The sequence below is a fragment of the Rana temporaria genome, chromosome 10 (assembly GCF_905171775.1).
Source record: "Rana temporaria chromosome 10, aRanTem1.1, whole genome shotgun sequence".
NCBI classification, from domain to species: domain Eukaryota; kingdom Metazoa; phylum Chordata; class Amphibia; order Anura; family Ranidae; genus Rana; species Rana temporaria.
In genome coordinates this window covers 119,983,641-120,007,296 of record NC_053498.1, presented here as the reverse complement: position 1 = coordinate 120,007,296, position 23,656 = coordinate 119,983,641, and the positions used below count along the sequence as shown (strand labels likewise).

The 23,656-nt window shown below is 41.1% G+C and overlaps 2 protein-coding genes across 2 annotated transcripts in view; both read right to left on the bottom strand.

The window, feature by feature from the left end:
• Positions 1-1,009: 1,009 nt before the first annotated feature.
• Positions 1,010-6,535, bottom strand: LOC120915536 (nicotinamide N-methyltransferase-like). Its single transcript, XM_040326113.1, has 3 exons — positions 6,315-6,535; positions 2,705-2,912; positions 1,010-1,443 (listed from the first exon to the last, which is right to left on the bottom strand). Exons 1-3 carry the CDS (start codon positions 6,463-6,465, stop codon positions 1,014-1,016), a joined length of 789 nt encoding a protein of 262 aa, XP_040182047.1. The 5' UTR covers positions 6,466-6,535; the 3' UTR covers positions 1,010-1,013.
• A 16,373-nt stretch (positions 6,536-22,908) lies between these two features.
• Positions 22,909-23,656, bottom strand: part of LOC120915537 (nicotinamide N-methyltransferase-like) — a 20,717-nt gene continuing 19,969 nt past the window's right edge. Inside the window, exon 4 of the mRNA XM_040326114.1 lies at positions 22,909-23,656. This exon is cut by the window's right edge and continues 844 nt beyond it. The gene's annotated coding sequence lies outside the window, so the exon portion shown is untranslated.

Below are 23,656 nucleotides of genomic sequence, written 5' to 3'. Positions count from 1 at the left end.
TAATCTATGAAGCTGTTCACATCAATGTGTTGTGGAAGAGGGCAGTGCATTTTGTTTTCCACAAATCCTGCTTTCTGCATCTTTTGTCAGTTTTTGGTATACATGGGGGGGTTTGCTATATATGGGGGGTTATTTACGAAAGGCAAATCCACTTTTCACTACAAGTGCAAACTACAAGTGCAAAGTGCACTTGAAAGTGCACTTGGAATTGCAATCGCTGTAAATCTGAGGGGTAGATCTGAAATGAGGGGAAGCTCTGCTGATTTTATCATACAATCATGTGCAGGCTAAAATGTGCTGTTTTTTTTTCTTTGCATGTCCCCCCCTCAGATCTACAGTGACTGCACTTCCAAGTGCACTTTTAATGCAATTTCCAGTGCACTTTGCACTTGTAGTTTGCACTTATGGTGCAAAGTGGATTTACCTTTCGTAAATAACCCCCACTGTTCTTTCATGAAATTCATGTGCACTATCTAACAAATGGCATTAGCATAAAATGAAGGATGGATGGCCGCACTCCAAACCAAACAGGTTGTCTTTATTTAAACGAACAGCAAAAACATACCGGATCACAGCAACAGAAACAGGAGGGTAACCGACGTTTCGCACTGACTTAGTGCTTATTCATGGCTAACATGCATTAAGATTGTTTAGTATATATAGAGATCAAAAGCTGACATGTGACCTGATGGAATGATTGGCTGGAGGTGGCCCGCAATCACTGGACACACCAGAAGCCAATATCAGGTCACAGACTGCTGGTGCATACCAAAAGGGAAAAAAGGAAAACATTTTTTTAAAAAGAAAAACAAAATATAAATAAACCAAAATCCAAGGTGCCAAAGTACAAACATAATCCACATAAATATATATCTGGACTAGGTGTGTTTAAGTGAATAAACAAACATAGTGCAATTAAATACCATCAAACACTTATACAAAACAATATATATCAATAAGGTATAACAAAGAAATCTAAAATCTAACCATCTAACAAATGGTATGAATGAGGCCTAAATCTTCTGTTCTTTATAAGCTGTACAGAACACAACTGAATCAAAATCAGACAGATCAGTCACAGCCTTTCTTTGGGAAACCTCCAAATGGGTGATAACAAACCCCTCATTACTGAGTATACTTCTCAAGTCACTTTCATTATACTTTACAAAATGGAACTTCTCTCCCCCAACCATATAGAATGTACTATTTAAAGCGCCATAATACATAATGCGCCCGCCAGGTTTTAGAAGCTTTGAGAATTTCCTGAAGTTTCTCACAAATTCTTCAAGGTCTTTGCTGATGGCTTCCAGAATACAAAAGAACAGAAGGCAGTCGGCTTGTGGTAGCCCAATTGGGTCTGTGAGATTTTCCTTGTTGAGATCGAATTTTACAACATGTGTAATTGCCGCCCTGAGTCCGACTTCCTTCTCCTCACATTGGTCACTGAAAGGAAGAAGCACATCCCATGTCACATAAAGCATTTAAGTGATATTCTGAGAGGCATTGAGTATATTAGGTCTGAACTAGTGAATACCGTTAACATTTCTGAGCTGTAGAAGAGACTTTCCGATATCACTGGAAGAGGAGTGTCGACTCCAACCATTTACCATAGAGATAAAACACTTACAGCTAGCTACTAACCACCAATTCCCTTCACTGTTTTTTGCTGGGGATCATATGCTGCACACCCAAAAAAAAGATTCTTCTAGCAGTATTACATTTGATGTTAGTGGAGTATTAATGCATTATTAACACCTTCACACCAACCGTACGCAAATATGTAACCCCACTGGACTGGGCTTTTTCCCGTGGGGCCGCATATTTGCGTATCTCCCTTCGTACTGGAAGCGCGTTGCATGGCGCGCTCCCAGCACAGAGATCTGGGTCTCCCTGAGAGCCCCGGGCCCTGTTCTAATGATTGGGACTCGGAACGACCAATTCTGGGTCACCTGATCGCTGTGATAGCCTCTAAAATGGCTATCTATCAGTGTTTCGTCACTGTGAAGCTGTCCCCATGTTTTTTTGTCTCTGTGAATGGACAAGAGAGATATATTGTATTGTTCTCTGTCCTTGCAGAGATAGAAAAAAAAAGTACTATTGTTTTTGGGCTGTCCTACGGGCACAAACATAAAATATACATATGATGTATCGCTGTGATCGTCAGGAGCAGGAGAATTTATTTTGGGTAGTTCTTTGGTGGTAAGTTATGGTAGTAACGAGAAATATAAAGTTACATTTAAAAATATGTGGTTTTTTTTTTACTATTTTTGGCTAGTTTTCCTTTGATAATAATAATAATAATAAAAAATATCAGGAGATATCCATTAACATTTACCAGCAAATGAAAGCCCAATTTGTCAAAAAAAAAAACAAGGTATGCACAAAGTATTGATGATATGTACAGTTTTACTAACACATGTCAAAATTGCAAAAGAAGGCTTGGGCATTTAGATTTGTTTTATCCTAGGCGTGAAAGGCGTTTTATCCCTCGTAATATTATCACCTGATTTGCAAATCTTCTCACAAGTTGAAAAGGCTAATTAAAAATACAATAATTAAATAATTATTAATATTATTAATAATTAAATACAAAAATGTAATTACAAATGTTTTAAAAATTAGGTCTGATCCTCCTCCCAACGCTTCTAGTTCATCACACCAGGTATTCAGCCTCACTAGGAGAAAAAACTGGCAGATACTTCACCTCTTTCCTGCCAATTCTGTAGCAAGTGTAGCGGTGTGTGACCAATCAAATGCTCCAGTTCGGCTGTCTGTCCATTTTTTCACTTCTACAATACAGTGCTCAGTAGGCTTGAGAAGGATGATATCTCTGAAATATTCCTGCGCTGCATAGAGATGTTGTATGATGGGACCAGCACTGATGTCAATCAACACGTCTCCCTTAAAGTCACCTGCAGTAAAAGATTCAAAATAACCTTCAGCCCTGGTTCACACTGGGTACGATTTGGAACGATTTGAGATGCGATTTGACATGTCAAATCGCATCTCAAATCGGCGGCAATTGTCGGCAATGGCACTGTCCTAATCAGTGCGACGCCGCATCTGCGATTTCAAAAAGTAGTTCCTGTACTACTTTTTGCGATTTCGGGCCGCGATTTACATTAAATTGCGGCCGAAATCGCGGCAAAATCGCGGTAAAATCGCGCATTTTACTGCGATTTTGAATTCGCAGCAGTGTGAACCTAGGCTTAAGGAGAGCTGTGGAATTGTCTCTATACAATGCATTTGTTTCCTTTAAAGTGGTTTTATTAAGTTCATAAAAAGGCATAACAGATATATTCATTAAATAAAATATGACAAAAGGAATGAAGCTCGTTACAATTCGTGTTGATAGACTTCAAAGCATGCAAAAGATAACCTGAAGTGTAAAGAGTCATATGAGAACACAATGGGGGTTATTTTCGAAAGGCAAATGCACTTTGCACTACAAGTGCAAAGCACACTTGGAAGTGCAGTCGCTGTAAATCTGAGGGGTAGATCTGAAATGAGGGGAAGCTCTGCTAATTTTATTATCCAATCATGTGCAAGCTAAAATGCTGCTTTTTATTTTCCTTCCATGTCCCCCTCGGATCTACAGCAACTGTACTTCCAAGTGCACTTTCAGTGCAATTTCAAGTGCACGTTGTACTTGTAGTTTGCACTTGTAGTGCAAAGTGGATTTGCCTTTCAGAAATAACCCCCTCTCTGTTATAAAAAGGTCTAACTAGAACAACTGAAATTAGTATAGGTAAGTTGAGAAAGAAAGTTATAGTCTGAAGGATCAAGAGCTTCAAAATAATAAGAAGGATTGGGGGGTGAAAATGTATTATAGTAAAGAAAAAGAGAGAGCAGAAAAGAGAAGAAAGGGGAGGGAGTCCACCGGGTTGACCCAAAAGCCATCACGAGATATAATATGGTTATTCAAAAATCATCTACCATGGCAGGAAAACATTTTCGTCAAAGGTTGATGGTAAGTGGTATTTCACCCATGGGTGCCATCATTTTAGAATTTGGGGATCTGATCCCTTTCTATAGCCATCATTTTAGCATGAATCATGGAATTGTGCATCATACTTTCCATCTCAACTACCACAAATGAAGGAGATTTCCATGCTTTTGCTATCGTTGACTTTGCAGCTGTAAGGAGCTAAACGAAAAGTTTGAATTGGGTGTGCGTTATGCACTCCGGTTTCAAGTTGAGTAATGCAGTAGTTAGGTTAAGATGTAGCTTTAATGAAAACATTCTGGAAGCCAATTCAAACATTTTCTCCCAGAAGGTCTGAACTATTGGACAAGTCCACCAAATATGTAGGTGAGCGCCCAACTACGAACAGCCCCGAAAACAAATATGCAATGCATTTGAATTCAGGACAGTTAAAGCTCAACTGTGTTACATCTAAATATGAATATAGGCCATTCAAGAAGAGGGCATATTTTTTATAGGTCAGTTTAATAAAAACTGATATTTCCAGCCTCTCTGCAACCAGCTCCAACAGAGAGGGCCGTATGTCTCTCTGGCAGGGTCCCGGGCACCCACTCTCAAGGCAGCTGAGCTGCTCCTTGTGCCGGCGCTGCTCACCGCGGCCGGCTCCGCAGCCTTTCGGCCAGCCTCCTATTGAGCTCTGGATGGAGGAAATGTGACCGTAAGGGGGAGGAGCTGGAGCAGACCCCTTCTGCCTGATGTCATATAAGAGTCTGGACTGCCAGAAAGGTAAGTAACACTATGCCAGCCTGCCAATGCGTTTTTTTGTATCCTGCCTGCCAATGTTTATTTATGTTGTATACTGCCTGCCCATGTTTATTTATTTATTATCTTTTTGTATACTTCCTGCCAATGTTTGAAACTATTCATGATGAAAGCTTGCTTTGGTCAGTCTCTCTTAGAGACCCCTTTCACACTGAGACGGTGGGGGCATTAGTGATAAATCGCTACTAGTTTTAGCCAAGCTTTACTGCTGTTATAGAGGTGCTTTGGTGCAGCTAAAGGGGTGCTTTTAACCCCCCAGAATGGGTTAAAAGCGCCTGCTTAGCACTGCTTTCAAAGCGATTTGAAAGTGGTGCCCATTCATTTCAATAGGCAGGGGCAGTGGGGGAGCGGTGTGTACACCGCTGCCCCACCAACCCAAAGATGCTGCTTGCAGGATATTTTTTTCTGTCCTGCAAGCGCACTGCCCCAGAGTGAAAGCACTCGGCGCTTTAACACTGGGGGTGCAGAAGAGGCAGTTTACAGGCGCTTTACAGGCGTTATTTTTTGCGCAAAAACACCTGTAAAAAGCATCAATGTGAGTGATGCTGAACAAAGGTAGAAGGACCCCTTTCACACCTAGACTGGCATTTGCCTAGTGGGCCAGGGCTTCCGGGCTGCATGTCCTAAGAAGAGCAGCCTGTTGATGACCACACAGCAGGAGATAAGCGGTGACCGCGATTTGGACAGGGCTAACACAGGCCGCTTACCTCCCGCTATGCGGCCGTGCCTAAAGCAGGGCCGGAGCCAACAAATTAGGATGTGCAGAAGAAGGTGGGAGAGAAGTACCTGCAGGGGACAGACACCTCCTGGGCCAGCCGCTGGAGATATACCTGCACTCGGGACAATGGCAGCCTCTCACTGGCACAATGTGACAGCTGCACAGGGAGGAAGGTTAGTGCACTGAACTGATCCAGTGTGTACTACAGCCAAAGTCCCGCTCTGTATCAGTGGTTAAGTGGGGTGGATTGGGACTGTCTCTTTGCTGGACTGAGGCTGTCTCTTTGATGGTCTGGGCATATCTCTTTTCTGGTCTGAGGCTGTCTCTCATGATAAATATCCCATCACAATCACCCACGCAAATGCTCGCCCCCCCATCCCCACCTCCTCCCCCCAGGGATCCAGTCTAAAATGCCCGGACCTATTTTTTGTCCCAGTCCGGGCCTGGTAGCCAGTGATGACACTGGTGCATGCACATTGCACTCTGAAAGGACAGTGCTGTCCATTCAGAGCTCTGTGCTGAGACCGTGACTCCTGTGCGCATCATCGCAGCTCAGCCATTCAAGCGGACAGAGTCCGTGAACCCAGAAAGAAGACTTTGTGAAGATTGAAGCCCTGGCAGCAGTGACATTGTGCCACTAGAGGGCTTTTTGATTTTCCTAAAGAATAGATCAGGAGAAATTCTACTTTGTCTCTACCTGGTTTATCTAAATATATGATTCTTTCACTCTCTGTTTCAGTCAAATCTTCACTTGTACAAGACCATTCTGCAAATCAATAGTTATGCTTAATTTCTCCTAATAAATACTTCATGCACAATGAATTTATTATCAAAAAGAGCTTTACCTACCTGAGGAAAATGTGTTGTAAAATTTCTCCATAGGATACCTTAAAGCCTCATGAGCAAAGGGCATTTCTGGTTTACTGGAATAGTACGTGTCTAGGAAATTCCGGGAGTGGAAGCCGTGTACATGGTAGAGTTTATGAGAGCCGGGCTCCATCCTGTGATATTGTTATCTCCTCCAAAGAAATCTTCCACTGTGTATCTTATCTTCTAATGTGTGGGATAAATTCATCTTTTTAAATATTAATATGACTTCATTAGAATGTCACCCAATATTAGTACATTGTGACTTAAGTCATCATGCTTTGGTAGCAGAGACTCAGGTGACTGCATTGTGATCAGCCAACAAAGTAAAGCCACAACACAACACAACACAACTGTGTTACATCTAAATATCAATATAGGCCATTCAAGAAGTGGGCATATTTTTTTATAGGTCAGTTCATTAAAAACTTATATTTATGTTATTGGTAGGCACCGGAGATTTAAACCAGTTTCTTCTATCTCTATGCTGAGCTCCTGGCTCTGCACACCTGCTGTGTCCATTTCAATGGGCTTCCACCATCCCTTACAGCCAGGGGCGGACTGACAGCTCATGGGGCCCCCTGTGTCTCCGCCCACATTAAAGCCACATTCACACAAAGTCCCACCTACATATTGCACTGCCCACATTCCATGCGTTCAAAGAATTTCTCTACACAATGTTCAAAATAATGTTTAGACCAAGACATCCACCCTGGCATAACATTGAGCGACATAGGATTGACAAAAATGACAACAGGGAGGCCCTGGCATGTGATCTGATGTCTCCTGATGAGCATGCTTCCTAATCTCCATTGAAGCAGATAGAAAACTTTTACAGTTAAATGTGAGTAAAAAAGTTATTTCCTTTTAATTTTCTTTCCTCTTCATTCAGGTAATACTGATACCTTAGTCATATGAATAGCATGGGAGGATGTATTTGGTAAACTCTTTTACCTTCTATCAGCATAAAACTTATCCCTCATCCAAGATGGCCACCATAGCTTCAGGGATGCTGGGAGTTCAGATGGGGGTGGTACCATCTGTGTATAATAGATATAAATAGCGGTGAGTCAGCATGCCGCTCGTGCCCCAGGACTAAGTCAATTGTGACGAAACGGCGTAGGGTAGCGGCGTGCTGACGTCATCACTACATACAGTGTCCCGGAGTGAACGGCTGTGTTAGCCAGGCGGCTACATATTTTTACATGCAAATTTTTATCTACTTATTGTAAGTGTGATTTTAAATATTTTTTATATTAAATGGTTTTACTGGATTACGCTATGTCAGCCTTTTTTCCTTCCTCGCCTTGGCTATAATCATTATTGATCATCTGTGAGCGGTGGGAGAGTTATCGGATACCGGATATCCTGCTACATAGACCCCTAGGCTGGGTAGAAAGCCACACGCCAACAGAAGATCTCTGGTTGGGATCTTCCCTTTCAGTAAGAGGCAGTTTGTTTGGAAGGTGGAGGATTTCCTTTCTATCTCTTCACTGTTCTATGGTTCCCTTTGGTTTGATGTCACCATTCATTTGAAGGAGAGCAGTATAGTTCCAGTCACCAAACTACCATCTGATGCGTTCTTTTCTTGAAAATAAGACATTGATTTTTTCTGTTTTTTCAATCTTTTTTATTTTTTTCACTGGGACTCATTGAAATGTATCACGAATGGGGCAACCCATCTGTTAAAGTGATTTCAATTTAACAATAGCACAATGTCATAATTATGTATGCTAGTTGATTTGAGTTTTGAATCATCACGTTATTTGCGCGGCTTGTTTTTACTTTACATTGGTCTTATTTGTGTGTGTCTCACATTTAAAGCTGCATGCATATTGGTTTTCTGTTTATTTACTTGACAGCGCAGTATTACCACATTTTTCACTTTAAATGTTTATTATAGGAATTAAAACATTCTTCCCACTGATCACCAATGTAAGGAACATTCTTCTCACTTATCACCAATGTAAGGAACATTCTTCTCACTGATCACCAACGTAAGGAACATTCTTACCACTGATCACCAATGTAAGGAACATTGGGCCTGATCCACAGCCGCCGAGCGCAACTTAACTTTTCAGAGTTAAGTTACACTGCCGCAAATCTCCCAAGTTAGGTACCGATCCACAAAACACTTACCTGGAAATTTGCGGCGCTGTAACTTAACTCCGTCCGGCGCAAGGCGTTCCTAATACAAATGGGCGATTCCCATTTAAATTAGGCGCGCTCCCGCGCCGGACGTACTGCGCATGCTCCGTCGGGTAACTTACCCGACGTGCATTGCGCTAACTGACGTTGCTCCGACGTCATTTGCTTAGACGTTAACGTAAATGGCGTCCAGCGCCATTCACGAACGTCATACGCAAACGACGAAGAATTTCAATTTCGATGCGGGAACGATGGCCATACTTAACATGGCTTAAGAGAGCTAGGGCTGAGCCCTAGTTTTACGCGGCGTAACTCGACGTAAACGACGTAGAATTAGCGCAACGGGCCCGTCGGAACATTCGTGGATCGCCGTAAGTGTTCATTTGCATATTCTAGACCGGCCGCAATGGCCTCGCCACCTAGCGGCCGGCCTAGAATTGCATCCTTAAGATCCGACAGTGTAATTCAATTACACATGCCGGATCTTCTCCCTAACTATGGAAAACTGATTCTGTGGATCAGTTCCATAGTTAGGACCAGGGATACGACGGAGTAACAGCAGTTACTCCGTCTTATCTCTTTTGAGGATTTGGCCAATTCTTCTCACTGATCACCAATGTAAGGAACATTCTTCCCACTGCCCACCAATGTAAGGAACATTCTTCTCACTGACCACCAATGTAAGGAACATTCTTCTCACTGACCACCAATGTAAGGAACATTCTTCTCACTGATCACCAATGTAAGGAACATTCTTCCCACTGCCCACCAATGTAAGGAACATTCTTCTCACTGACCACCAATGTAAGGAACATTCTTCTCACTGACCACCAATGCAAGGGACATTCTTCTCACTGACCACCAACGTAAGGAATAGGGTTGAGCGAACCCGAACTGTAAAGTTTGGTTTTGTACCGGACTTTTGGATTTTTGGTACCCGAACCCGAACAATTTACTGTAAGTTCGGGTTCGGTGTTCGGCAATGTAATGGCGCGCTGCAGGGCAGCCAATCAACATTTGTTTAACTCGTCGTGTGACCTAGAAGCCATCAAAGCCATGCCTACTAATGGCATGGCTGTGATTGGCCAGTGCAGCATGTGACCCGCCTCTATATAAGCTAGAGGCACACAGCACAGCACGTCACTCTGCTTTAGATAGGGTAGGGAAAGGCTGGCGCTGCTGCTGCTCTGAGGGAGAGAATTAGATAGGAGTCAGACTGTCCTGCTTCAGAAATCAAATTACTCAGCGATCTACATGTGCAAGTCACTCTGCATTAGATACTTTAGGGAAAGGTTCCTGCATGGTTTTGCTTTTAGGGAGAGAAATAGGTAGGAGTCAGTCCTGCTTCAGAAATCAAATTACACCAGCACTGCATATGTTACTGTGAGATACACCCTTTAGATACTTTTCTTCTATTGTGCTATTCAAAAAACATCCATTTAGGGGGGAAAAAAATTTGCAGTGTTTCCTCCAGTGTTTGCAGTGTTTCCTCCATATCTGTATGTGTGAGATAAACACTTTAGCTACTGTTCTTCTATTTTGCTATTCAAAAAACACCCATTTAGGACAAAAAAATATATTTTGCAGTGTTTCCTTTAGTGTTTGCAGTGTTTCCTCCATATCTGTACGTGTGAGATAAACACTTTAGCTACTGTTCTTCTATTCTGCTATTCAAAAAACACCCATTTAGGGCAAAAAAATATATTTTGCAGTGTTTCCTCCAGTGTTTGCAGTGTTTCCTCCATATCTGTACTTGTGAGATAAACACTTTAGCTACTGTTCTTCTATTTTGCTATTCAAAAAACACCCATTTAGGGCAAAAAAATATATTTTGCAGTGTTTCCTCCAGTGTTTGCAGTGTTTCCTCCATATCTGTACGTGTGAGATAAACACTTTAGCTACTGTTCTTCTATTCTGCTATTCAAAAAACACCCATTTAGGGCAAAAAAATATATTTTGCAGTGTTTCCTCCAGTGTTTGCAGTGTTTCCTCCATATCTGTACTTGTGAGATAAACACTTTAGCTACTGTTCTTCTATTTTGCTATTCAAAAAACACCCATTTAGGGCAAAAAAATATATTTTGCAGTGTTTCCTCCAGTGTTTGCAGTGTTTCCTCCATATCTGTACGTGTGAGATAAACACTTTGGGGCAGATCCACAGAGATCTGCACCGGCGCAGCGTATGGGAGATACGCTACGCCGCTGTAACTTACTTGTTTAAACTTTGAATTCACAAAGAATTCGCGCCATAAGTTACGGCGGCGTAGTCTATCTTTCGCGGCGTAAGGGCGCCTAATTCAAATCGGCGAGTAGGGGGGCATGTTTCATTTAAATGAAGCGCGTCCCCGTGCCGAATGAACTGCGCATGCGCCCTCCCTAAATTTCCCGCCGTGCATTGCGCTAAATGACGTCGCAAAGACATAATTTTTTTTAACATAGACGTGAATTACGTCCATCCCGATTCACAGACGACTTACGCAAAAAAATAAATAAAAAAAAATAAACGCGGGAACCACGATGGTCAAACTTAACATGGCAGGTCTAACTATACGCAACGAAATACCAGCTTTAACTATACGTCGGAAAAAGCCAACTAGAGACGCCGTAAAAAAATGCGACGGACGCTCGTACGTTCGTGGATCATCGGAAATAGCTAATTTACATTAAAAAAAATTACGGAAAACGACGTGAACGCCACCCAGCGGACGCCAAAGAATTGCATCTTAGATCCGAAGCCGTACGAAGACGTACACCTGTCGGATCTAACCCAGATGCCGTCGTATCTTGTTTTGAGGATTCAAAACAACGATACGACGCGGGAAATTTGAAAGTACACCGTACGCCGGCGTACTCGCTCTGTGGATCTGCCCCATTAGCTACTGTTCTTCTATTTTGCTATTAAAAAAACACCCATTTAGGGCAAAAAAATATATAGGTTAAGATTATTCTTTTTTTTTGTATGTATTTTATGTTATTTTAAGTTATTTCCCTATCCACATTTGTTTGCAGAGTACTTGCCATGTTCTTACCAACATTTTCTGCCATTTGCAGCCCTCTAGCCCTTGCCATTACTTTTTTAGAGACATTTTAGTACTGAAAAGTTCGGGTCCCCATTGACTTCAATGGGGTTCGGGGTCAAGTTCGTGTCCCGAACCCTGACTTTTTCCAGAAGTTCGGCCGAACCCGTCGAACCCGAACATCCAGGTGTCCGCTCAACTCTAATCATTAGTTACATTATGAATGTGAGAAACATAGATGCACTTGGGGTGTTCAAGGGTGGTCCTAAGTCTATCTAAACTATGTGATAGACCTCCCTATATTGATGTTTATATATGTTGTAGAGATGAATTTTGATGGCTATACACCCTAGAGATGTGAGACCCAATATACTGTCCCCCTATTTACCTCTGTCCACCGCCTGATATTGATGGTTTGAGAAATGTTGGCTTGTTGTGGTGTGTATACATTGTGGGGAATGGGAACCTGTATCATGTGCATTTGTATGCAGTGTATATGAAAATGGTATGCCATAGCATTTTATTTTGTTTTCTACCATTACAGAGACCATTCTTCTTTGTAATTTGCTCCCACACTCGCCGGGGAGATTTTTGGTGCTGTCCTGTATGCTGGTCCATTTGGGTGTGTTGAGTAAGCTGAATCTCCTCTCCAGCTATGGGGCATATTTATGCAATGCTCAAAGTAAATTTTTCATGATATACTATATTTTTTTGTATGTTATGTTGTATTTTTTATTGTTTTCTACAGATAATCCATTCTCTCAAATACTCCTGAAGAAGCTATAATTCCGCAAAACATGTTGAGAAGAACTGGCTAAATGTGTCCAAGATTACACCAACTAATCTGTAGCACTTCATAGCACCATTTATCAATATTGAGAGATATATCAATGTGATCTCTTCAGGCATGACCAATTGTTTATAATATTTTATATTTTTTGTAATAAAATATCCTGTTTTTAATCTGTAAAAAGTGTTGTTATGTCTCTGGTGGCACCATAAACATCCGTAGTGCTATTTTTCCCTATACAGTATTTTGGGATGCAAGTACCTTGTGTACAAACCTTAGCACACTTTACAAATATTTTCTATTGTGAATAAAATATGGGTTTATGTGATTTTCGAATCATTGCATTCTGTTTTTATGTAGATGTTACACAGCGTCTCAACTTTTTTGCAATTGGATTTGTAAGACAGTTGTGGGTAGTATTCAGTGCTTTAAGTGGGCCAAAAGAGGTGCCGGTACTCTATTAGGCGCCGGTGCTCCCCCCCCCCCCAATACTGAACATGAAAATATATATATTTTACAAACCCTCTCTTAGACGAAACCTAACATTTGATTTTGCTGCTAAAATTACATAAACCAGCTGATGATGTCAGAAACTAAAAAAAGAGAAGATAAAATGGGCACAAAGCATGACAAGGGACAGACACCACAGAAAATAGATAGGAGAAGTATAGAATATACATATGAGTCTGTGAGCAGCCATAGCAACAAAACATCACTCACCATTAGTACAGAATCTGTACTTCAGATCCAAAGCAAAGTCCGATGACTGATTTTTCACTTTGCTGCACCGTCCTAGGAGGGCCAGTCACCCGCTCACATCCACCACGCCGCACTGATCGCTCCTCACAGGCGCGCGGAAAGGAGTTGACGTCATCTAACGTGAGGTCAACTCCCTGCCTGCGCCTGCACGTATGGCTCAAGCCGTACTCTGCACACGGCCCGCCCCCCTCCACTAGCTGATGGCCGGCCCAGCCAATGACTATTATGGAGGAGACGGTGCGCGATGTAACTGGTAGTATTCTAATAACTGAGTTCATAGGTGTTCAGTGTTCACTACCTAACCAGTAGGGATGGGCGAGCGGTTTGGGCTGAGCATGAGTTCGGCCCCGAACATCACCCACACAGTGTCAGTGAATAGGTTGTTAAGGAGCGGGCCGGGAAGCCTGCCACCTTGTCCTTAACAGATGAGTAATCGGCTATTAGTGGGCTTCCCGGCAATACATTTTTTAAAACAAAAAACGGTGTGGGGGTCCATCCCCAATCCATACCAGACCCTTTGGAACCCCATGCCAAAAAAATTCATACCAGGCCCTTAGATCTTGTATGGATTTTGAGGGGAACCCCCACGCCATAACTAAAAAAAGAAATGGTGTGGTGTCCTCCCCCAAATCCATACCAGACCCTTATCTGAGCATACAGTCTGCCAAGCCAGAAATGGGGGGTGAGCGAGCCCCCCCCCTCTTGAACCTTACCAGGCTATGTGCCCTCAACATAGGGGGGTGATTCGGGGCAGTCTGTCCTCATTTTGATGGGGACATGGGCCTCTTCCCAACAACCCTGGGCAATGGTTGTGGGAATCTGCGGGCGGGGGGCTTATTGTAATCTGAATGCCCCCTTTAACAAGGAGGCTCCCAGATCCCGGCCCCCTCCCATGTGAATGAGTATGGGGCATTGTACCCCTACTCATTCATCAAAAAGAAAAAAAAAACAAACACACAGTTTTTGACAAGTTCTTTAAAAATAAATACATAGAAAAACGGTGTCCCCCCCATGTAGATTCATCATAAATCACAATGCCCGCCTAACTGCTGGGCAGCATTGGAGTTTGACTGTGAAGTGTCAACTGATCCTTGGGGTCTTTGCTAGAGGTGAACGTGCATGGGGGCTGGTGGAGGATCACAGTCACAGTTTGTTTAAATGAAGCACGGATGTGTGTTATGAAGAAGCACCATTTTTCTACTTGCACATTTTAAGGTTTTTCATGGACATTTATTATTTATTATTTATGCCTATTTATGTTTACTGATATTTTGAAGCACTATTATTAATTTTGCTATTTTTGAACACAGATACCTATTGTGTTTATTTTTCCTCGTGTAAATTTCATCACATCACTGTGCATTGCTTGTACCTAATTTTTATTTACTGTTATTATTTTATTTTAATTTTTTTCCATTGTTTTAATTTGTTACACAGATATTCACTGTATTTTTCCTCCTCCTATTTTATTACATCACTGTGCATTGTTTTTACTTATTTCATTACATCACTGTGCATTGCGTTTAAAAATTTTGCTATTAGGTATTGGCACCCCTGGAGAGGGTATATTGTCAGTTTATTTTTATATATACACGGGTATATCATTTATCCTTTCTTTCCTTATTCTCATTTTGGATTGTTTTACATTTTTTTCACACCTCTTTGTTATATATTTGTATGGTTTTTGCACAGAAGATTGATTGTTGGTCAATTTGTTATTTTATTTAGTTTATACTTTATACATTTACCTGTGAGCATTGTAATTGGTTTTGTTTTTTTCACTTGGAGGGGGCACCACTTCTGTAGTGTGCTTATTATCACTTTTTATTACTTAGGGAGTAGTGCGGAATCATTTTCTGTTGTTTTATTAGAAGTGTGGGAACACATTGGGGTGTTTGCAGCAGCTCTTTTTTAGGTGATTGTCATCTGGCAAAGTGTGAGTTTTTTCTTGTTTTTTAAAGGATATGGACATGCCATCTTTCCTGGAAGACTCCCCAATAGGATATGGACTGGCCAGGCTGTATTGGGCTCCTTGAGAAAGAGGCTGTTGGCACATCTGAGACCTGCTCTGCCACCCATCACTATTACATCCTGTGAGTGTTCTGGGTCGGGTGCCTTCCTGAAAGGCTTGTTGTGAATCGTGAGCTTTAACATTAACACTAATTCTGTTGCCTACATCTGGGTGCTCTGAGTGTTTACTGCCGCCGCACTACACTGCCCCACCCCACATGCAGACTGGGCTACACTCCTTTGAGATATTTTTGTACCTTACCCCTTCTTCCCCATTAGGCAGGGCATGTTCTCTTTTTTTTTTGTCATTTTCCCAGTTTTTGTCATGAACTCTTGCCTGATCACCTCCAGATATTTCCTCCCCTCACAGAGTACAGTTGTTCCCACCTAAGGTTAAAGGGGTGGATAAATGTCTCATGCCACAAAATTTCTAATCAAAACTGTTTTATTCTAAAGCCAATGTGTCCCCATTACTGGGGCGTTGGCAAATGTTTAAAAAGAAAAGCCACAACTTTACTAGCTGACATATTTAAAAAAAGACTGATTCTAAATTAGTGCTGGGGCAATTGTTTAAAGACCTTTCATCATTTCACCCTGATCAAAATGTGCTGATCACTACTCTTCTTAACCACTTCTCCACCGGGCCTATTCTGGCACTTCTCTCCTTCATGTAAAAATCATAATTTTTTTGCTAAATTTATCAGAACCCTAGGGAATAAAATGGCGGTCATTGCAACTTTTTATCTCACACGGTATTTGCGCAATAATTTTTTAAACACATTTTTTGGGGAAAAAAATATTTCATAAATTAAAAAATAACAAAACAGTAAAGTTACCCCAATTTTTTTATATAATGTGAAAGATGATGTTACGCCAAGTAAATAGATACCTAATATGTCACGCTTTAAAATTGCGCACACTCATGGAATGGAGCCAAACTTCGGTACTTAAAAATCTATTACTATTTTCGAGTTACATTTAAATTTGTTTTTATTGAGTTTTTTAAAACACAGATTTAATTTACATTACGGTACATTATCGATAAGCTTACAAAAGGATTCCACAATTAAAATAGATTCAACATTACATACACATAAATCACAACAATAAACAATTACACATAACACAACAATATGGGTCAATTCTGCCTCCTGATCTTTTACTGTCTCCTCCACCTTTACCCTTTCCTCCCCGTCTCTCCCACCCCAGGGAGAAGACCAGAGAAGGGGAAAAAAAAGGGGGGGGGTTTAAGTGCTTGGTGCCCAAATTCTATTTATAGTGCCTATACCCTCCACATTCTATCGTTATGAGGGGACAAAAGTGAGCTCTCATACCCCATTACCTATATGCCTCTCTCAAAAGAGGAAGCTATATTGGTAAAGTACAACTTGTGCTTCTCACCCCCTAATTTATGTGACTTTACAAATTTTCCCTCCTTTCCCCCTCTCCCTCAAGCCAGGGAGAGAGGGAAAGAGAGAGAAGGGGAAAAAAAAAACACACCAAGACTTCCTCCCAGGGGGGGGGGGGGGGGGGGAGGGGAGAATCCCTAATCCTACCTCAGGCCAGGACCAATGTTACCTAAGTTCTTTCTTCACTACACATGTAGTCTATGTAACCCGTAGACTGTCTAAACTTCGCCCAGCCCCCCCCAAGTTCCAATATACCCACTATTTGGTTCCTTATGTTGGATCATTACCTCCTCCATGCTTCTTATCCTTTCTACTTCCCTTAACCATTCTTGTATCGGAGGGGCTAGCTTGTCTTTCCATTTTTTCGGAATCAATGTCTTTGCTGCATTTAATAGTATTGGGATAATTGTCATTTTATATTTTTTCCTGGGGATAGTCGTAGCGTGGAACAAACATTGCCATGGGTCCAGGCTAATTTCAATTCCGCTGATCTCTTTGACTAGTTTTAATATTTGGATCCAATATAACTGAATCTTTGGGCACTGCCACCAAATGTGGGCATGCGTTCCCACCTCCCCACACTCCCTCCAGCATAGAGGTGTTTCCTGGGAATTTATCTTATTTAGTTTTGCTGGGACATAATACCATTTAACTAGTAATTTGAAATCCATTTCTTTTATCTGTGTATCTACAGAAGTAGAGTGGACATAGTCCAAGATTCTACTTCTCATGTTGTCTGGCAGTGACTGGTTTAGTTCTAATTTCCATCTCTCCGTTGGGCACACGGCACCTCGCTCTAGATGTGTCATCAGCAGCCTGTAGATAGTAGAAATTCCATGCTTATCTATCCCCATTTGATCAACTAGTTTTTCCCATACATTCAACCTACCAATCCCTCAAAGAGGTTTTGGGAGGGTGTCTACAAAATGTTGCAGCTGTTTATATTTCCAGGTTTCCCAAGGGGTGGACCCATATCTTTCCCTCAATTCGCTCAATGAACATAGGTCATTCCCCCTCATAACGTCCCTTAATCTCAGGTAGGGAGATGTGGTCCATTTTAAATATAATTTATTATCTTTCCCCGGTGGAAAAATATTATTTCCTGTTAAGGGCATTAGGGGGCTATTATATTGTCCTTGTATATTTTTAAGTAGCTTGTCCCACGTTCTTAAAGCTTCTAGCGTAATCGGGGCCACTTCTTCCAAGGGGCCTCTAAACTGTTTTGGAATCCAAATAGTCTGCCCTAACTCTGAGTTGCTTATTTTTACCTCCAGTTCTACCCATTTTTTCTGCTGGGGGACGCAGGTCCAATCCATGACCCTCCGTACGATTGCTGCCTCGTGATATTTTTCCAGGTCCGGGAGGAATACTCCCCCCTTCTCTTTTGATCTAGTTAATGTCCGAAAGGCAATGTGATTACTTTTATTATTCCACACAAATTTCTGTATTATCGATCTCAGAGTTTTAAAAAATGCTCTAGGAATATTTATCGGCAAGCTTTGAAATATGTACAGAGCCTTTGCGAGGATCATCATTTTGACCACACTTATCCTGCCGAACCATAATAGTCTATAGGCGGGATATCTTTTCAATTCATTTTTAATTTTATTCAGCAATGGCATATAGTTATCTAGGTATAAGTCAACAGTTGATCTTGACAAAAATACTCCAAGATATTTTAAACCTTTTTGTTTCCATCCAAAATGATATCATTTTCAGAGGTCTCTACTCTCACTTTTTGGGACCGAAATATTCAGTATTTCTGTTTTTTCCATATTTACCTTTAGATTTGAAACCTGACCATATTTTCCCAATTCTTCCATGATTTTTGGGAGGGTTTGCATAGGGTTTGTTATATAAACCATAATGTCATCCGCAAAAGCAGATATTTTATATTCTTCACCCCCTGCTTCTATATCTTTAATTTCCTGGTTTGCTCTTATAGATGTTAAGAAAGGTTCCAATGATAGCACAAAGAGCAAAGGGGAAAGTGGGCAACCCTGACAAGTTCCGTTAAAAAGCCTGAAACTTTCTGAGAGGGTCCCGTTGACCATAATTTGGGCCGTAGGCATAGAGTATAAAGCCTCTATCCATTTAATCATACGGGGGCCTATTCCAAATTTATATAGTGTCTGCAACATCAAATCCCAGTCCAGCCTGGCGAAGGCCTTCTCTGCGTCTATAGACAGGAACAGGGCTGGTCTCTTACTTTTTTTTGCTTCGTGTATCAGGAGGACTGTTTTTAAGATGTTGTCTCTAGTTTCTCTTCCGGGAACAAAGCCTGCTTGATCTTCTTCTATGAGTTCTGGCACATAGTGCTTTAGTCTCTCGGCTAGTATCCTCGCATAAATTTTCATATCTTCATGGATTAAGGACACTGGCCTAAAGCTAGAGCACATTGTGGGGTCTTTTCCCTCTTTTGCTAAGAGTGATATATAAGCGCCTAAGGCTTCTCCTCGTATCTTAAATCCTTCCCCTATTGAGTTCATATATAAATAATAATGAGATAAAATCCCAATACATTTTTTAAAGTATATAGAAGTATAACCATCTGGGCCGGGGCTTTTCCCAGCCTTGCTATCTTTAATAGCCTGCTCTATTTCTTCTCTCGAGATTTCCTTATCTAGTCCCCTTGAGTCATCCTCTGGAATTTCAGGTAGTTTTATTTGCTCTAAATATCCTCTTATCTTATCCTTTCTATTTTGTATATCTCTGGGGTCCTGTATGTCATTTACTCTGTATAATAGTTGATAGTACTCCGTAAATATTTTATTAATATCCCTAGTGGAATATTTCATCTCTCCTATTTTATTCTTTATTTTTGCTATATAATTTGGATTCCTTTTCGATTTTATTTGCTCTGCCAGCAGTCTCCCTGATTTGTTACCAAATCTATACTGCTTTCTAGCCCTTCTTATGAAAACTTGTTTAGTTTCTTGCTCCAGCATATCTCTTAAAGCTTCCCGCTTTTTCGTCAGCTCCACCATTACTTCATTATCGTTTACTCTTTTGTGCATCTGTTCCAACTCCTGAATTTCCTGTAACAATGATTGTTTTTGGGCTGTCCAGATTTTTTTCCTCTTAGCCCCTTCTGCAATTAATCTCCCCTCATGAATACCTTTTGGGCTTCCCATAGGACAGTTGGTGCGATATTCTCTACATTATTCTCTATGAAGAAGAGAGACAATTCTCCCTCCAAATCTTCCACTATGGCCTGATCATATAGAAGTGATTCGTCCAACCTCCAGGATCTTTGCCTATCCGGTATATCTTTAAGTTCCAAGCTAACCACAACCGGAGCATGATCCGAGAGGGTGATCGATTTCACTTCTGCCTTTGTTAAACCTTCCAAGAGCTGATGGTCTAGAAACACGTAATCAATCCTTGAATATGAGGAATGTACCTGGGAGTAATATGTAAAGTTCCTCCCCCTTGGGTGCAGGACTCTCCATGCCTCCACAAGATGTTGCTGATGTAATTTTTGTTTAACAGACCTCAAGTGTTTTCCCTCCGACCGGAGAGAGACAGGCTGTGTGTCTAAACTTGGGTCGAAGACGAAATTCAAGTCTCCTCCCATAATTACATTTCCTTCCTAAATGTTGCAATTTATTCAATACATTTTTTAAAAACAGACTAGGGTGGACATTAGGACAGTAAATATTTACTAGTGTATATTCTTTATTAAACAAATATCCCTTTACAAATAGGAATCTTCCTTCGGGATCTGATTTCATTCCTTTTAAGATGAATGGTGTGTTCCTATCAAAGCCCACCGCTACTCCCTTTGATCTCTTATTGGTGGAGTATCCATGAAACCACACCGGGAAATCTGTAGAGTTTAGGCCCACCCTGGATGAGTACTTAAAATGAGTCTCTTGCAAGAAAATTATATTTGCTGCCAGATTTTTAAATTCCCGCAATATTTGATGGCGTTTCCACGGGCTGTTTAGACCTCTAACATTGTAGGTAACTATCTTTAAAGGAAGCATTCCTTAATTAAATGCGGTTTAAATTGCTGACTCTTCATTGCCCTAGTTTCCGAGGTCATTACTAGGATTTTTCCAGGATCCACCCATACAACCAATACGAAACAAAATGACACAACAAATCCACAAAACCCCACCCCCTTGAACACCCCCCCTCCCCCTACCCCTCCCACCCTACATTGAAAATCAATGTTATGGCCCATCCAGCTGCCGCCTGGGTATGCTGCGTCGAACCAGATGGGGAATTTTCTGGGGGGCCTTGTATGACCCCCAGATGGCGTATGGCGCGAGCTACCGGGGACAGGGGCGTTTTAATATTTATTTATTTTTTACTTTTTTTTTTTTTTTACACTTTTTTTTTACTAATTTTTTATCACTTTTATTCCTATTACAAGGAATAGGAATCATTGTGACAGGTCCTCTTTATGGAGAGATGTGGGGTCAATAAGACCCCACATCTCTCCTCCAGACTTGAAAGCATGAGATCGTGAAAAAAATTACATGGGGGTTATTACTTCCCTCTTCAGTATTTTATTAAACAGTTCACATATTGTTGTTTCTAAGTTACTGTTCCCAACTGACTCCGGGAGTCAGCGTATCCTCACGTTATTACGTCTGTTACGATTCTCTTGATCTTCTAGCTTATACCGGATATTCCTCATTTCAACCCACTCTGAATCTACCCTCTCCTGTAGCTCCAGTATCACATTTTTGTGATCTTCCAAATGGGCTTTGTGATCTTCCAAATGGGTTACTTTCAAGTTACAGAGGAGGTCTAGTGCTACAATTGTTGCACACGCTCTAACGCATGCGGCGAAACCTCAAATTCTGGGCGTGAGCTACCGGGGACAGGGGCGTTTTAAAAAATTATTTATTTTTTACTTTTTTTTTTTTACACTTTTTTTTCTTTCTTTTTTATCACTTTTATTCCTATTACAAGGAATAGGAATCATTGTGACAGGTCCTCTTTATGGAGAGATGTGGGGTCAATAAGACCCCACATCTCTCCTCCAGACTTGAAAGCATGAGATTTTGAAAAAAATTCACCAATCTCATGTCGACAGCCACAATTGCGGCTTTGTTTACTCCCGCCTCCAACGGTCATAGAGATGACTGGTGACCATCTGGTCACCAGTCATCTCTATCGTTGTAAGCCGGCGCTGGCCGATTTGTTCTCCGTGCCCCCGATGGCACGGGAGAGCCCGGTGAAGCACTGGATGACAACGGGAGGGGGGATGTCCCCTCCTGCCACCTTATCGTGCACAGAATCGCCGGCAGAAAACAGTGATATATGAATGATGCCTGTAGCTGCAGGCATCATTCAGATATCACCGCTCCACCTTTTAAATAACCAATCAGGAAAGTCTTTATGAATGAGTGACCATTATCTACAGTACAGGCCTATCACTAATGAAATAAATTTGCAGCATAATTATAGGATAGGTTAAGGTGAGGATTATTTCTGGGCAACTTACATACATCTGAAGTTGTAGATGTGACTAAGGCCCCTTTCACACATACAGATCGGTTGTCTGTTTTTCATCCATCCGTTGACGGATGAAAATTGGACATCAATGCATCTCTATGGAAAAACTGATGTAAATGGATGATCATCCATTTACATCAGTTTACATCCGTATCTGTCATCATCCATTTTTTTAAACTGATCAAAGCTCTATTTTTTTCCAAAAACGGAAGACGGAAAACGGATGTAAACTGACAAATGGTTAGTTTTTCACCCGTTTTTGCATTGGTAGTGGATGCAAAAAAATCTGATGAAAAACTGATGAGGATGGATGTAAAACTGATGAGGAAGGATGTGAAACTGATGAGCACGGATGAAAACCTGATGAAAAACAGATAAAAACGTCATCAGTTTTGACGTGACTGAACTAATGAAATGAACGGTGCCTAAATATAAATTTTTAATTGCTGAAGTCTGGACACCTGAAAGCATACTGAAGGAAATCAGAAATGTCTGGACATTTGGTATATCATAGTCAATGTGTTTTTAAATGAAATTGAAACGACCTCTTCCCAGCCAGCAATGAACTTGGCTTATGGAAGGCAAAAAAGGAACATTCTGAATGTTGATACATCATGCTTATAGCCACCAAACAATTTACGGACAGATAGAACACAGTACCACTGTATGTAAAATGTTGTATGCACATAACATGATGAGATTATTTACAAAAAAATAAAATGAAAATAAATAAATAATAATTTTAGTTAATTATGTGAGGAGAAACTACAAAAATGAATGAGCCAAACGGACAAAAGTAAAAAATAAATGAACAGTAAAAAGAAAATCAGTTTAAAAAAAAAACAGAGAAGAAAAAAAAGGAAAGAAAGGGTCAATGAAAATGAATTAGGGTTACTGAGAGTTAATAATGGGCTAAATAGTGGGTAAGTCAAGGTTTATAAACACCACAAATAAAAGTCCTGGAATCAGAATATTTTTATTCTTTTATTAGCTTAAAAATCAATCAAAGATGCTAAGACGTTTTCTAAAGTCTTAGGATGCTTTCTTCAGGGCTTCTGTATCTTTGGCAGCCTGCCTAGATATTAATGGCCCCAGTCTATTTGTGTCAGTGTAAAAAGTTGGTGTTTAGGGTTTGAAATAGGGTTGCCACCTGTCTGGAATTCACCTGGCCAGTTCAGGTTTTAAATTATGTGTCAGGGCTTCAGTCCACCTGAAACACGGACACATTTTTCAGACAGGAATGTGGCTCAGAACAGGTCTTGACAGAAGGGTGAGTGGGCACTATGTGCGCCTCATTACTATTTTCTTTGGAGTGCCCAAAGGTTTCCCAGTTCTGTTACAATCCTATAGTGTATACTAAAACAAACCCCCCCAATAAAAATACTGTCCACCGCTAAAGTGTTTTGGGTTTGGCTTGATGAAAAGGAGGCAACCCTAGACTGGAAGCAGGTTTGTGGTTGGTGATCTCTTTTTTCAGAGGACTGCCTCAACATTTGAGGTACTCTACCAGTACATAGGTGACTTGCTGATACAATTCTGGGTTTTGCTAGCTACCTAAGACTGGGTTCACATATCTGCGATGCGGTTTGCCCTGTCCGGTTCTGTTCACCGGTTCAGGTGAAATTCAGGTTGCGAAGCCGGTCACACTCACATGTTATGCAAATTGAATGCGGTTAAAGACGCATTCAATTTGCATATATGTAAACCCTAGCCTAAGGG